The 14,566-nt window shown below is 27.9% G+C and overlaps 4 protein-coding genes across 4 annotated transcripts in view; 2 read left to right on the forward strand and 2 right to left on the reverse strand.

Moving 5' to 3' along the window:
* Nucleotides 1-1,321, forward strand: part of Phum_PHUM376670 (short-chain dehydrogenase, putative) — a gene marked incomplete at both ends in the record, with an annotated part of 3,019 nt that extends 1,698 nt beyond the window's left edge. The window contains 4 exons of the mRNA XM_002428293.1: nucleotides 283-393; nucleotides 487-734; nucleotides 815-931; nucleotides 1,120-1,321. Of these exons, the coding sequence (XP_002428338.1) occupies nucleotides 283-393; nucleotides 487-734; nucleotides 815-931; nucleotides 1,120-1,321 (678 nt within the window). The remainder of the gene's footprint in view (nucleotides 1-282; nucleotides 394-486; nucleotides 735-814; nucleotides 932-1,119) is intronic.
* Nucleotides 1,322-1,857: 536 nt separating this feature from the next.
* Nucleotides 1,858-2,544, reverse strand: Phum_PHUM376780 (uncharacterized protein; the record flags this gene model as incomplete). The annotated part of the gene is made up of 2 exons (XM_002428294.1): nucleotides 1,858-1,871; nucleotides 2,040-2,544. 2 exons carry the CDS (start codon nucleotides 2,542-2,544, stop codon nucleotides 1,858-1,860), a joined length of 519 nt encoding a protein of 172 aa, XP_002428339.1.
* Nucleotides 2,545-3,196: 652 nt separating this feature from the next.
* Nucleotides 3,197-5,263, forward strand: Phum_PHUM376790 (UBX domain-containing protein, putative; the record flags this gene model as incomplete). The annotated part of the gene is made up of 8 exons (XM_002428295.1): nucleotides 3,197-3,250; nucleotides 3,393-3,717; nucleotides 3,791-3,977; nucleotides 4,058-4,231; nucleotides 4,325-4,420; nucleotides 4,500-4,671; nucleotides 4,850-4,993; nucleotides 5,087-5,263. 8 exons carry the CDS (start codon nucleotides 3,197-3,199, stop codon nucleotides 5,261-5,263), a joined length of 1,329 nt encoding a protein of 442 aa, XP_002428340.1.
* A 1,307-nt stretch (nucleotides 5,264-6,570) lies between these two features.
* Phum_PHUM376800 (Rootletin, putative) lies at nucleotides 6,571-14,275 on the reverse strand (the record flags this gene model as incomplete). The annotated part of the gene is made up of 23 exons (XM_002428296.1): nucleotides 6,571-6,840; nucleotides 6,923-7,099; nucleotides 7,187-7,375; nucleotides 7,457-7,618; nucleotides 7,689-8,075; nucleotides 8,159-8,425; nucleotides 8,493-8,669; nucleotides 8,751-8,895; nucleotides 9,250-9,449; nucleotides 9,522-9,737; nucleotides 9,806-10,050; nucleotides 10,132-10,317; nucleotides 10,400-10,575; nucleotides 10,650-10,833; nucleotides 10,911-11,103; nucleotides 11,181-11,540; nucleotides 11,622-11,816; nucleotides 11,896-12,063; nucleotides 12,135-12,800; nucleotides 12,881-13,158; nucleotides 13,249-13,423; nucleotides 13,496-14,028; nucleotides 14,122-14,275. The coding sequence occupies 23 exons, from the start codon at nucleotides 14,273-14,275 to the stop codon at nucleotides 6,571-6,573; spliced, it is 5,703 nt and encodes a 1,900-aa protein (XP_002428341.1).
* Nucleotides 14,276-14,566: the final 291 nt, after the last annotated feature.

A 14,566-nucleotide genomic window follows, 5' to 3' on the forward strand; every position in this document is an offset into this window, starting at 1 on the left:
CTACAGCATTAAACCGTTGTTGACTAGATAAGAATTACAAATAAATTGCGTATGCGGTAATAAATTTTATTACGTAATTATTTAATTATAAATATTTGAAAAAAAAAAAAATTATAATGAAAAATTAAGGTTACCTAAATGTAATGATGTATTAATTAATAGAAAATAATAATAATAATAATAATAATAATATTTCTTTCTTAACAAAAACTATTTAATTCCATTCTGTCGGAAATACATAAATATATATATGAGTGATTAAAAGATTTTTTTTTTTTTCAGGTAACCATACTCGTTAATAATGCTGGAATCGTTTCTGGAAGACCCCTTTTAGAGACTCCAGATAGTTTAATTCAAAAAACATTCGACGTAAATGTTATTTCACATTTTTGGGTGAGTGTCTCTTCTGTGCGATTGTGACAAAAGGGGGTAAGGGAACAAACAAACAATTTTTTTTTGTTTTGTTTTTTTTTTTTTTTTTTCCAGACAACCAAAGCATTCCTCCCTGGAATGATAGATTTAAAAAGGGGTCACATAGTTACCATTGCTAGCATGGCAGGAACTGTTGGTATGACCAAATTAGTAGATTATTGTTCTTCAAAATTTGCCGCTGTTGGTTTTGATGAATCTCTTAGAGTCGAATTAGAATCTCATGGTCATTTAAACATTCATACAACTGCAGTTTGTCCTTATTTTATTAAAAGTACCGGAATGTTTGATGGCGTTGATACAAGGTTATTTTTTTTTTTTTTTTAAACAAAAAATATTTTTTTAAATAAATTACAATTTATTCAAAATGACATTTTTTTTTTAGATTAGTTCCAATATTGGATGCTTCGTATGTTGCTGAAAAAGTTGTAAAAGCAGTAATAACCAATCAAAAACAAGTTTTTCTACCTTGGTTTTTTAAATTTCTTATTTGCATTAAAGGGTAATAATGCACTTTTAATTAACTTTCAATGCACTTTTATTAATTTTTTTTTATGCAAGTATTTACAATTGAAGGTTAACAATCTTTTATTTATTTATTTATTTATTTTTCCTTTTCTTCGGTAATCAATGAAACATTGATAAAATATTTATTGGTTTATTATTATCATTTTTTTTGTTTTTTTTTAGAATCGTACCGTGGGTTGTTGTATCAATGGCATTAAAAACTCTCGTTCACGATGCACATCCTGATCACCTTTTCAATCATCCCAAAACAGGTTTGGTGAAAACATTATCTGGATACGATGAAAAAAATTCATCCATATTAGAAACGGCTAAAAATATTGAACATGAATATAGAGACAGTTCTATAATCGAAAGGAAGCCATAAAAAAAATTGATAGCCGTCATTATTGATAAATTTTCTCGGAAAATTTTAATTTTTTTATTCTTCATCATCAGACGATATATTTTTCTCATCAATATTATTTTAATGTGTTACCACATTTATTATTTGTCAGTGATTGATGAGGACCATTATTTTAATTCACATAAACAAAATGTAGACAAATATATATATATATATATATATATATATATATATATATATTCATATTAGTCTCGATTAGTAAAATGATCCGTTTAATGAAATTATTTTACAATATTATTATTATTATCATTAATATTGAGAAAAAAAACTGCATTTGTGCAATACACAAAACTTTTCCGTTATTTATTTTTAACGTGTTCTGAACTTTCCTAAACTGTTTTGTCAAAAAAATTGGAAAAATAGTTAGAAAAATATAATTTCGTATTAAATTTTAAAATTTTTATTCTCTAGTCTTTATATAGGTTTATTCAGTCGCGTTTATGTACATTTTTTTTTTGGTAATAATAATTAGGTAGATATTTGTGTTTAAATAATTTTCAATAAAATGTGCCTAAATTTTTGAATAAAAAAGCTTTAACTTAAAATGAAGAAAATGAGTTTTGAATTATAATTAATTTAATTGAATTCAAAAAATAAATTTCATTTTAATAATCATCATCATCATCATCATCTCGTTGTTCTTCTTCTTCTTCTTCTTCTTCCTGATTAAAATAAAAACTTTGTTTTTGTGGTAAATTTAAAACAGATTGCCAAAATGAATGTAATGGATTAAACAAAATAAATAAATCATAAGGTTTTACATTTCCTAACCAAATGTGATTATTTGGATCCTTTAAGAAAATATTTCCCAATAAATTATTGTGAACGAAATTTCCACTTATTTCCACATTATCAAATTTATATTGTCCTGGACCTTGAATTATCATTTCTTCTAAAAATCCGCTAAATTCTGATAAATCAGAAAAAATTATTTTTCTTGCTTCTTTAAGATTATCATTTTCCCAAATCCCTTCGTATAATTGATTATCATTAGTTTTATACGTTCCATAACCTTCCATTACAATTCTTTGTTTGTCTTTAAATGCGGAAAATTGTCCAGAATATTCGTCACCGTTATTATGTGTAAAAACATTATCGGATTCAACAAATAAAATATTTTCGTCTTCGAAACCGATTTTCATCTGCATTTCCCGGAATTCATTCAATTCAGTTTTATCTCCCATAATTGTAAAAATTTATTTTCTATACGTTACGCATGTATTTTGATTTTAACGTATTAAAATGAAAAAAATATAAAAAAAATGTCGATTATATAAATCGTATGGTAAAAACATTGAATTTAAAAAGCGTAACTATATTTTATAAGGAAGTAAAAATAGTTTAATAAAAAATAAAAATATGACATTTTCATACTGCTAGAATTGTTATGTGTGAAATATTTTTAAAAAAAAAAAAAAGAAAATTAATTTTAAAATAAATTGAAACTTTTTGAATGAACAATGATAAAAATTAATTATATGTCGCGACGACGACTTAATTTAATTTAATTTTTTACTTAAAAAAAAAAAATATTGAAATTGATTATTTCGGGGGTTACTAAGTATAACCGTTAAAGAAATATTCAATTTTTTTTTTTTTTATATTTACGTCTATGGTTTAATAAATTTTATTATTTTAATAGTAAAGTTGGCGATTTTGTATGGAACATGTCATTTGTTGTTATTCTTTTTAACTTAATTCTTTTTCTTGTCTAATGAATATCGCTTTTTATGACAGGTTTGTTAAGAAATTTCAATCCATATTTTCTCACGGCCTTTGGGTAAATGCTTGTAATACAGTTACTATTTAGCTGCTACAAAAGGAGTAAAATTCAAAATGAACGATATAAGGAATGGACTGGAAGGAATGACTACGGAACAAACAGAAAAGGTTTTGCAATTTCAGGCAAGTATTCGTTTTTTTTTTTTTTTTTTTTTTCCTCCTAGTATACAAAAAATTCTTTCGCTCTTTCACTTTCTATCGTCTTTTTTTAAAGAAAATTTTAATTTTATTATAAATGTTGTTATTGTAGGATCTGACGGGGATAGAGGATGTCACGGTGTGCAGGGATGTACTTCAGAGGCACTCATGGGATCTAGAGGTTGCGGTGCAAGATCAGTTGAATATTAGAGAGGGAAGGCCGTCCATGTTTGCTACTAACGCGAGAGCCCCAGCGGTTGTTAATGATCATATAGCGCAACAGTATTTTTTTTCAAGACCTAGAGATGATTACAGTAGTGGTGGTATCACTGGGGCTTTTCGTTACATATTCAATCTCGTCTTTAACTTTTGCTACAATACCATTGCTAGTGCACTTACTTTGACTCTAAGAATATTTAGACCGGATCCTAGGAGATGTAAGGAGATTAACTTAACACAATACATTCGATTTAAAAAAAAAAAAATTCACTCATCGATTTTAAATTTTAGTAATAACAGATCCTCTTGGGGATGTCTTATCGTTTATTACCTCATTTGAAGAACATTATGGAAATGTTCATCCAGTATTTTACCAAGGCACTTATGCTCAAGCTTTAAATGATGCCAAACAAGAATTAAGGTTTTTACTAGTATACCTTCACTCTGAAAAAAGTGTGGATTCAATCAATTTTTGTAGGCAAGTTATTTAATCAATATTATTATATGAACAACATGAATTTTTCAAAGTGAATAAAATTGTTTTTTTTTTTTTTAAAGGGATGTTTTAACTAATTCGAATGTTTTGGTTTATATTAATCAAAATTTATTATTTTGGGCTTGTAATGTAAATACTGGGGAGGGCTACAGGGTGTCACAAGCTCTCAGAGATAATGTTCATCCATTTTTGGCTATGATTGCTCTCAGGGAAGGTAGAATGACAGTTGTTGCAAGGTAATAAATCAATTGTTTTTTCATTTTTTTTTATTATTTTAATAATAACCATTTCTATTAAATTCATCATCAACCATTTTATTTAATCAACAGAATGGAAGGAGCTGTCGATGCAGAAGAACTCTTACATCGTTTGAGAGCTGTTGTAAAAGAAAATGAAGTATGTTTAGCTGCAGCCAGAGCAGAAAGGTACATGAATAATAATAATAATAATGACTTATATTAATAAAATTGATAAAAAATAAATATTTTACTATAACTTTACTAGAATGGAGCGGAGTTTCAATCAAACTCTCAGAGCACAACAAGATGAAGCATATCAGCAATCGTTATTAGCAGATCAAGAAAAAGAACGTCAAAGAATGGCAGAAAGGAAAAAGTTGGAAGAATTAGAAAAAATGAAGAAAAAGTTAGAAGAAGAAGAAATAAAGAGGAAAGAAGTAAGAATTTCAATTTTAAATTATTATTTTAAAAAAGAAACAACTTATTTAAAAATTTTTTTTTTTTTACAATAAGACGAGATAAATTTCACTTTTAATTGTGTGAAATAGAAGATGATTGAATTGTCAATTTTTTTTTTTTGTTAAATAATAATTAAAATTATTTTATTTGAATTAGGAAATCAGGAGATTGAAAATAGAACGATTAGATAAAATTCCGAGAGAACCTTCAGTTTATGATCCTAATGCAGTACAATTGATCATTAAATTACCATGCGGAGTTAGGTTAGAAAGAAGATTTTTAAAAAGTCATTCATTACAGGTGAGATTTTTTTTTACACTTTTTCTACACTAAAGTATTATTTAAATTAATTAATGAACTAAGTATTTTCTGGTTTATTTTATTTTACCTCAGGATGTGTATAACTACGTTTTTTGTCACCCATCATCTCCGGATAGTTTTGATATAACAACAAATTTTCCCAAAAGAATCTTGCAGTGCACGAGCCAAAATGGAGAACCGATCAAAACATTGGAAGAAGCAGGAATTTTACATTCGGAAGTTCTTTTCGTTTATGATTTGGAAGCGTAATCATTAAAATTTATTTTAATTATTTTTTTGTTAAAGAAAGAAAAGAAAGAGAGAAAAAACTAATTTACTAAATGAGTGTAAACAGTGGTTGCTAATGGAGTTTGTGTGCCTCTTTCCATTGTGAGAAATCTTAAAATGTTATTCGGATCTCTCCTGTTTCAACTACTAAAATTTGGGCAAACAAAAAAATATATATATATTAATATTGATTTTAGAATTTTATATATATGTTAATAGTTTTAAAATCCTATTATACGGATAAATAAATATATATATATATGTAAGCCCAATAATAATAATTATTATTATTTGTGTTATAAAAAAAAAATCACACATTCTTAATCCGCTAAAAAAAAAAAAAAAAAAATAAAAACATTCAAATTTGTTTTCTTTCTTTTTTTTTTTTATTTTATTTTTATTTTTATTTTTGAATAATATTTTTAAAAAATATAAAAAAAAAAGACTTGAAAATTTTCTATTGATTTTTCTTTTGCTTTATTTATTTAATTTTAATAAGAGAAAAATATGCCTTAATAAGTTATTAGGTGTAATTATTATTAATTGTCTATCTATTGTTTATTATACATAAATATATATATATAAAATTTTGAGGTGAGATACATTTTCAGAAAATCTGTTTGTTTTAAATATTTTTAATGTTTTTCACTCACTCATTTATTATTATTATTATTATTCTGTATTTCGCACAATTTATATTCGTTGTGGTGTAATCATTAAAACAAAAAATAAGAAAAGTTTTACAATAAATAAATTATTAATTAAATAGTTATTTCAATTTAAAATGAATCTTTAAACCAGATATATGTGTATTAAAAAATTAATAATAATAATAATAATAGTTACCTTATTTCATTGACGTCATTATTATGTATTACAATAATTATTAGAATTCTATAAAAGGAAAAATTAATAATAATTTTTATTAATGTATACATTTATTAATTTATTTATTTTATGTAAAATATTGGGATATACAAAAAAAATTGACGTATAAAAAAAATTTATTTAATATAAATAATAATAATAATATAATTGCTACAATATTAATGTAATAATAATAATGATAATAATATCGGTGATATATTATTAATTGATATGAGTGAACATCTAATTTTATATAATTCGACTACGTAAAAAAAAAAAAATTTTTTTGAATTCGATTGTGTGGATATGAATTGATATAAAAAAAATTTTTTTTTTGTAATGACTGGAAGACATCATTTGCCATTCTCATCATTTCAATCTTCCACTTCAATCTTTTTTCCGATGCTGTTAAATATATTTATTTATTTATTTCCTTGCGATGATAGATAATCATAAGTCTGAGGTGGTAATGCCATCGCTGGAGATGTTGATGACGTCATTGTCGTGTCTAATTTTCGAGTTTCCTGTTCGAGTAAATCAGGATCTAATGTGGGATCCTGCGAAACGGTCCTCAATGAATCTCCCAAAGCTTCTCTTAATTGTTGCATTTCCCGACCTGCCCTCGAACTTCTCAACACGTACATTTGTCTTCTTTTAACTTCTTGATTTAATTGTTCACGAAGGGATTGAATCTATATACGTTGTGTAATACAATAAAATACGAAATATATATAAATTATATTACCTTAAAAATAAATTAATGAAAAACCGTACCTGATTTTCCAAACGTGAAACCTGTTGACGATGTGAAAGTTCTTTAGCTTCTAGAAGACGTTCTGCTTGTAATTGAGCCGCCCTGATTCTTTCAATGGTTCCACTTCTATCGATAACGTTATCATTATTTCCAACATTCATTTTCAATTTATTTAATTCCGCTTGTTTTTCTGCCAGCTTTTTTAAAAATAATAAAATTTTAACATACAAAAAGAAAAACTTTTTAATAATAATAATAATAATAATAATAATAGATTATATTACCTCGGTTTCCAATTGACGAACTTTCAAACGCAATTCTCGATTTTCTTGTTCCAGTTGATAAATAATTCCAGAATCAGATGGAAAATCTCTTTGTTTTTCTTGTCTTTCGGTACTTTTATTTCTATAAAATCCAGATTTAGAAGAAATTTGCCTTTCTAAACTTCTTTTTTCCTGTTCCAATTGTCGAACCTTAAAAGGAGGATGAATAAATTTTATTATTATTATTAATTCATTTAAAAAAAATTATAATCAGGATTATGTGATAGTAACTTTATCGTTGAGCGTTTCGATTTTTCCTCTTAATTCAATTTTTTCTTTTTGTGATAATTCCAGCTGTCTTAATAATTCATTTTCTTCATTTTCCAACGGGAATTTATTTTCCCAAGATGATGTTGCGTGACGTAATTGTGCTTCCAAACCGGATTTTTGAACCTTTTGACAAAAAATTAAAAATTAAATTTATCCTTTATTTATAATAGATTATTATTATTATTATTCATACTTCGCTGTTTGCTAAATCCGTTTGGAGTCTTTGCATTTGATCCTGGAGTGCTTGATGATTTCTACGAAGTTCCATTAAAGCTTGTTGATTTCCTTCGAGTCTTTCTGCCAGCAACCTTCTTTCGTTTTCAATGTTTGTTTGGGTTTTTTGTAAATATTTTAATTTTTCATTTGCCGAATTTGTGTTTGCGTTTGCTTCGGCGAGTGATTTTTGCAAAGCACTTATTTCCTTTTGTAATTCTAATTCATTTTCCGATGCTTTTTCCAATGCCGAATTTAAATTATCCATGGTCGTTTTAAGTGAGGCACATCGAGATTCTAGACTTGTTAAATTTCTACTTTGTTTTTCACATTTTTCTTGTAATTTTTGAACTTGAGCTTCTTTGTCCTGTAAAAATTTCATTGAATTTAACAAAAAAAAATCCTTTGTAAATTTTTCTTTTCTTTTTCATCATAAATAAATAAATAAACCTGTAACATGAGTTGAACTCTTTGCAAATCTCCTTCCAGTGACATACGATGTAATTCCAGTTTAGTTGCTCTGGATTCAGTACGACTGAGTTCTTCTTGCAAACTTCTTTTTTCTCCTTCCAGTCGAGAAATGCAAGATTTTAATTTTTCTATTTTTTCTTCGTATTGTAATTTTTCTTCCGTACAATTTTGCATTGCCAATTCCATGGCAACCATTTTTTCTCTCATTTCTTGTAATTCGTGAGTTTTTTGATGTAAAGCTTCAGTCTGGAAATTTTATAACGTTTAATTTATACTCAATTTTTTTAAAAGTTTTTTTTTCATCCATTTTTACCTCGGCTTGTAAAGCTGCTTGTTTTTGTCCGAGTTTTGTTTCGAGATTATTTTTTTCATCCTGGAGAGCTCTCAGATTTTGTAGGGCGTGACTTAATTTTTCATCACTTTTCGCTTGTAAATCTGATGCTTCGTTTAATTGTTTTTTCATTTGTCCCAATGAAGCTTTTAAATCGTCCTGGACACACACAAGGAAACCGACATTAAGATCAATTAAGAAAGACAAAAATGAATAGATGCTGGATAAAATCTGACTCACTCTTTCTCTTTCTATTTGTGCAACTTGTTGCATTAATGCTCTCACACCTTTTCTTATCATTTCTGGATCAACATCAAGTGCAACATCTCTTCCATCACCGTGACAGTGACCGTGACCGTGACCGTGATGTAAATGTTCGTAAGATCTACAGGAAAAACAAAAAAAAACCTTTTTATCATTTTTCTTTTTTTAATAATTGGTTAATAATTTTGATTCAAGCTGCGGTGCTCAGTATGATGACGATGATCGTGATGATAATAATAATAAATTAATAAATGATAATGATAATTTCGGTTTTGCCCTATGTTATGTTATGGAATGTAAAACGCCATTGAGTTTTTTTTTTTTTTTTTTTGACTTACTCTGACGTTGATTTTTCGGTATCGCGACTTTAAAAAAAAAAAAAAAAACAATATATATATTTATAAATTATTATTATTATTATTATTATTAATCTTTCGAAAAAGAAAAAGGTAAAGAAATTTAATATAGAATTAACCTTGCTGGACTCCATCGACGAGAAGGACTTAAAATTTTAAATGGTACGCTTATCGAACCATCAAATTGTATTCCAGCGATTCTTCTTAAAGTTGCACCAACGGAACTTAATTTTTGATCTGCTTCTTTTTTAGCTATTTCCAATTGTTGTAATTGTTGTTCGAGTGCTTTGACTCTTCCCTCCGTTCCTCCTAATCGTGCCTGTACCAAAATAAGAATAATAATAATAAATAATTTAAATTTAAAAAAATTACCACAAATTCTTTCAACAACCTTAAGTTCTTGAATCTGTTGAGTTGCATCCGCCAAACAAACTTCCAAATTATGTTTTTGATCTTCCAATTTCCGCTCTTTTCCTCTTGTATCTTCCAATCTAGCAATAAGTTCTTGTTCTCTGTGTCTCCATCTATTTTCCTCTTCATCAGAACGAGAACGTAATCTCAACATTTCCTGTCGTGCTATTTCCAGGCTCGAATCCAATTCCGCTATCTAAAAAAAAAAAAAAATCGAGCAAGTGAGTCTCAAACACAATTTTTGTTTTCTTTCTTTGTTCGTACCTGTTTTTTAAGGTGATGTAATTCCTGTTGTGCTTTTTCTCTTTCTTCAATTTCATTCGTCAATCGGGCTTGTCTTTCTTTATCTTCGCTTTTAAGAGTAGACGAAGCATTTTGAAGTCTTTCAAGATCTTCTTGTACTCTGTTGAGACGTTGTGAGGTTTGAAGAAGATTTTTCTCTTGATCTCTTATCAATGTTTGCAAACGAAGTTTTTCTGCTTCCAAACCAGATTTCGCTTCTTCCAAAACTAAAATAATAATAATAATAATCAGTCAACACAAAGAATTATTGTTTTTTAATAATATAAAATATAAAATAAAATAATGACATGAAATTCTTTGTATGGCTTCATCGATCGATCTCGCCATTTCTCTTTTTTCTCCTTCGGTTCTTTTAACATGTTCTCGAAGATCACGATTCGATGATTGGTATTTTTCTTTTTCAATGTTACAGTCGGCCAATTGACGACGAACATCCGTTAATTCTTTTTTAGCATTTTCCAAATTATTTTCATCTTAAAATTAAAATATATAATTAACAATCATTTTTTCCCCCTTTTAATTATATGAAATAGCAATAATAATGATGATAATTACTTTCTTTTAATTTTCTTTGAGTTTCCAAAAGTTGATTTTGTAAAAAATCATTTTTATCTTCTAATATATGAATTTGCATTCTTAACTCTTCGATTTCTCCATTACAAGCATCTCTTTCCGCTTTTGTTTCTTCAATTTTTTTTTCCAGTCTTTGTTTTTCTTCCGTTGCATTTAGCCTAAAAAACATTTTCAGTTCATAATAATAATAATAATTAACAAAATGTCATGAATGAACGAATAAAATGTTTACTTTGTTTCTTCCAATTTCGTTTTAAATTTTCCCAATTCTTCTCTTAAATTATTAATCGCTGATCTATCTTGTTCTGTTTTTACATCCGAATCTCTTTTTATCTTTTCCAAAATAATTCTTTCTTCGTCTAATTTTTTTTGACAACTATCTAATTTATCCGTTAATGCTTGTTGATCTTGATGTGCTAAAAAAAAATTTTTTTTTCGTTAAATGAATTTAGGACGACGAAACAAGAAGAAGAAGAAGAAGAAAATGGAAAACCTAGCATGAGCGCTTGTTGTTTTTCATTTTCCGCTCTCAAAAGAATTTCTTCGTGTTGCTGACATAAATTGTCTATGTGATGCTGTAAAGTGTTTAGCTTATCTTGAAGTTGTTGAATTTCATTATTTTTTTCTCCAGTTAATTGTTGAATTGCTGACGTCATTTTTTTTTCCAACATCATTTTCATTTGTTCCTGGAAAAAAAAGTCATTTTTTTTTTTTCAATTCTTTTCCCTTTCCCCTTTCCCTCCCCCATCACCAATTGCATTACTTTTTCTTCGGTTAGTTTCCTGATGGTTTCGTCCATGTGTTTTTTCAAATTTGATATTATTTGTTTGTAATCGGCTTCTTGTACGGACATTTGTTGCATTAGGGATGCTTTTGTTTCTCCAGCTCTTTCTTCCAACGCTTCAATATCTTTAGCAACTCTTGCCAATTGTCCTTTTAAAACTTCTTGTTTGACAAGGAGTTCTTGATTATCTTTTTCCAATTGTAATTTTTTTATTTCCGATGCTTCGAGATTTGTTTGAGTGTCAAAAAGAACAGCTTCCAAAGCTTCTTTTTCGCTTCTTATGGATGCTATTTGTTCTTGAATTCTTTGAATTTCTTTTTCGTTTGATTCCAATAAAATCTAATTTATTAACAATACAAAATAATTTCAATTTTGAATGACAAAAAAAAAACAAAAAGGTCAACGATATAAAAGGAAAACCTGTTTTTCTTCATTTTCCTTCATGAGTTCTTCTAAATTTCTATTTATTCTAGAATTTGTTTCCGTTACTTGTTCTAACCTTTGTCTTAGTCTCATAGTTTCTTCATTTAACAATTCTCTCTTTCTTGATAATGATGATAAATCATTTTTAATTTCCGCATTTTCTCTCGTTATACTTTCTAATTGTATTTCTATCTAAAAAAAAAAATATAAAACATTCATTCATTCATTCATTCATTTGTTGAATGAGTCGTCTTATTGAATCATCTCTCACCTTTTCTTTTTCTATTTCTAAATATTTAATTTTTTCCTTTTGAGAAACTCTATCAGATTCTAATTCTAATCTGATTTGTTCAGCTTGTAATAATTCTTTTCTCAATGACATTATGTCACTTTGTTGATCCGCCATTTGACTTTTTAAATTTCTCTTTTCTTCTTCGAGCTATAATAAAAAAAAAGGTTTATTTTGATTACGTCATCATTGAAACAAAAAAGTAAGACTCATTTCCACACCTTTCTTATTTGATCTTGTAATCTATTTTTTTCCTGTTCTAAATTACATCCTAAATTTTCATATTTATCCAGGGATTCTTGTATGTCGGATTTTTCCAACAAAGTTTTTTCCAATTCTTGTTCAATATTATTTTTTTCTTTTTCCAATTGAGCCAATAATGATTGAGATTCCATCTTTTGACTCAATAACATTTCTTTTTCCAAACATATTTTATTCATTTCTTCTTTAACGCTTAACAATTCTTCTTTCATTCTACTTAAACGATCTTCTTCTGCTCTTAAATGAGATTCTCGAATTTCTCTATCTTTCATTAGTCTATCTACTTCGACTTGTAAAAATAATTTTTCTTCTTCAAGACAATCGTGGATTTTTTGAAGTTTTGTATGAGATTTTTGTAATTTTTCAAAATCGTTATTAAGAGCATCGAACATGGAAGACAGTTCGGTTCTATTTTTTTCCAATTGATTTTTTTCAACTCTCATGCTCTCTAATGATTTAGAGAGGAAATCTTTTTCTTGTGAAAGTTGATTAATTTCCGCTTTTGCAGCATCCAATTGAGATGTTAATGATAATACCTGAGAAGTCAGACTCTGTTGCGCTTCGCTGATCACATCAAATTGTTTTTTTAAATTTGAATGTAATTCTTGATTCGTTGCGAGTTTCACCTTTAAATGATAATAATAATGATGATGATGATGATGGTGATGACGGTGAGGTGACGGAAAAGAATTTCTTATCGTTATACCTGACATTCGTGAATTTGAAGTTGGTATTTATGTAAAGCTGCTTGTACGGCTGATATTGTGCTCTCGGCAAATGCAGGAGAAGATGAAGTCCTGGGAATTCCCCTTTTTGGTGATCTGGGAGGAACAGTTGTTGGAGGAGTCAAATGTAAATGTGGAGCCGGTTGAATAGATTCGGAAGTTTTCGATTCGGCATCTTGTATTACGGCATGAGCGATATCTCGAAGTGCATTTTGTAAATGTTCTATTTCTTCTTCCATTCGTAACATTTGAGCTTCATCTTTTTGAAAATAAAAACAAACATTTTACTTCAACGACATTTAAAAAAAAAATCCGTAGACATTTTTCTTTTTTTTTTTTTTTTTTTTACTTTGATTCGCTTCGGCGCATTTATTTTCCAAATTGTGAATTTCCCGAAGTAAATTTTGTATCCGTTCGTCTTTCTCTCGTGATGCTACCTCAATACCATCAATATTATTTTTGAGCATGTCAATTTCTTTTTTTAAATCTTTTATTTCTTGTTCTTTTTTGAAAATAAATTGTTCCTTAAATATAAAAAAAGAAAAAATTATTTTATGGGGGAAAAAAGAAAAATTTCATTTTAAAAAGTGGGATACCTCGCTGAGAGCTGATTGTGCTTCCATGGTTTTCAAATCCTGACAAGTTCTAGAAAAATCTCTTAACATGTTTGCATATTCTTGTTTAAGTTTATTTAAATCTCGTTCTGTGTTCATTTGAACTTCTGCAAATGTTCTTTTAACGCAAACAACATTTCTCCACAACATGAGCATTCTACTGTGTTCAGCAGTATAATATTCGTTAAATGCATGTTCTTCGTCTCTCCATTCATCTTCTTTGAGTAGCAATTCTTCTCTTAGTGATTCCCATTCGTTTGTTATTTTTTGTAAATCGTTTGTTAGGCTTTCGTTATTCTGTTGTGCTTCCTCTAATTGTTCTTTCGCATTTATGTACATTTGTCGTAATTTTTCGTTTTTCCTTCTCTCTTCTTCTAGATATCGTATGGCAGTGTTGAGATCTAAATTAGAATCATTTAATTCCGGAGCAGGAGGTGGTAAGGAATGTATTGATGATACTAAATGATTTGATGAATCCTTGACCACACCTTTTGCATCGACTTGATCTTCTAAATCTATTATAAGAAAAAAAAAAATGGTGGATTATATCGAGTGTTTTTATAATAAATTTGGCTTGACTTTTTTCAAAAATTGGAAAATGTACTTACCTGCGCATCTTTGTTTGTACTGTAATATTTTGGCTTGAAGACGACTCACCAAAGCCGCCTGATGTTGTTGTGCTTGTTTGTATGATTCCAAACGTTTTTTATAATTAATTGATTCTACTTCGAGTCTTCTTTTCAAATCTTGGTTTTGTCGCATCAAATATTCAGGTTCTTCCGGAACCCCTCCACCGATCCCGATCGGTAATAAAGCACGAGAATAATTTTCTTTTTCTCTAAACGATCCATTTCCGCTTGCCTGATAATAATTTTTTTTTTTTTAAATTCGTAAATTATGACAAAAACTATAAAATAATAATAATAATTAATTAATTAAAATAATTTAAAACCTCTCGGCTCCTGTAACCTCCCGGTCTTCCCAAATGTGAAAATTGTGATTTTTTTCTTTCCGCCATTTTAAAAATTTAACAAATCCATTTAATCCTCTTTC

Source organism: Pediculus humanus, genomic scaffold (genome assembly GCF_000006295.1).
Source record: "Pediculus humanus corporis 1103172107841 genomic scaffold, whole genome shotgun sequence".
Classification (NCBI taxonomy): domain Eukaryota; kingdom Metazoa; phylum Arthropoda; class Insecta; order Psocodea; family Pediculidae; genus Pediculus; species Pediculus humanus.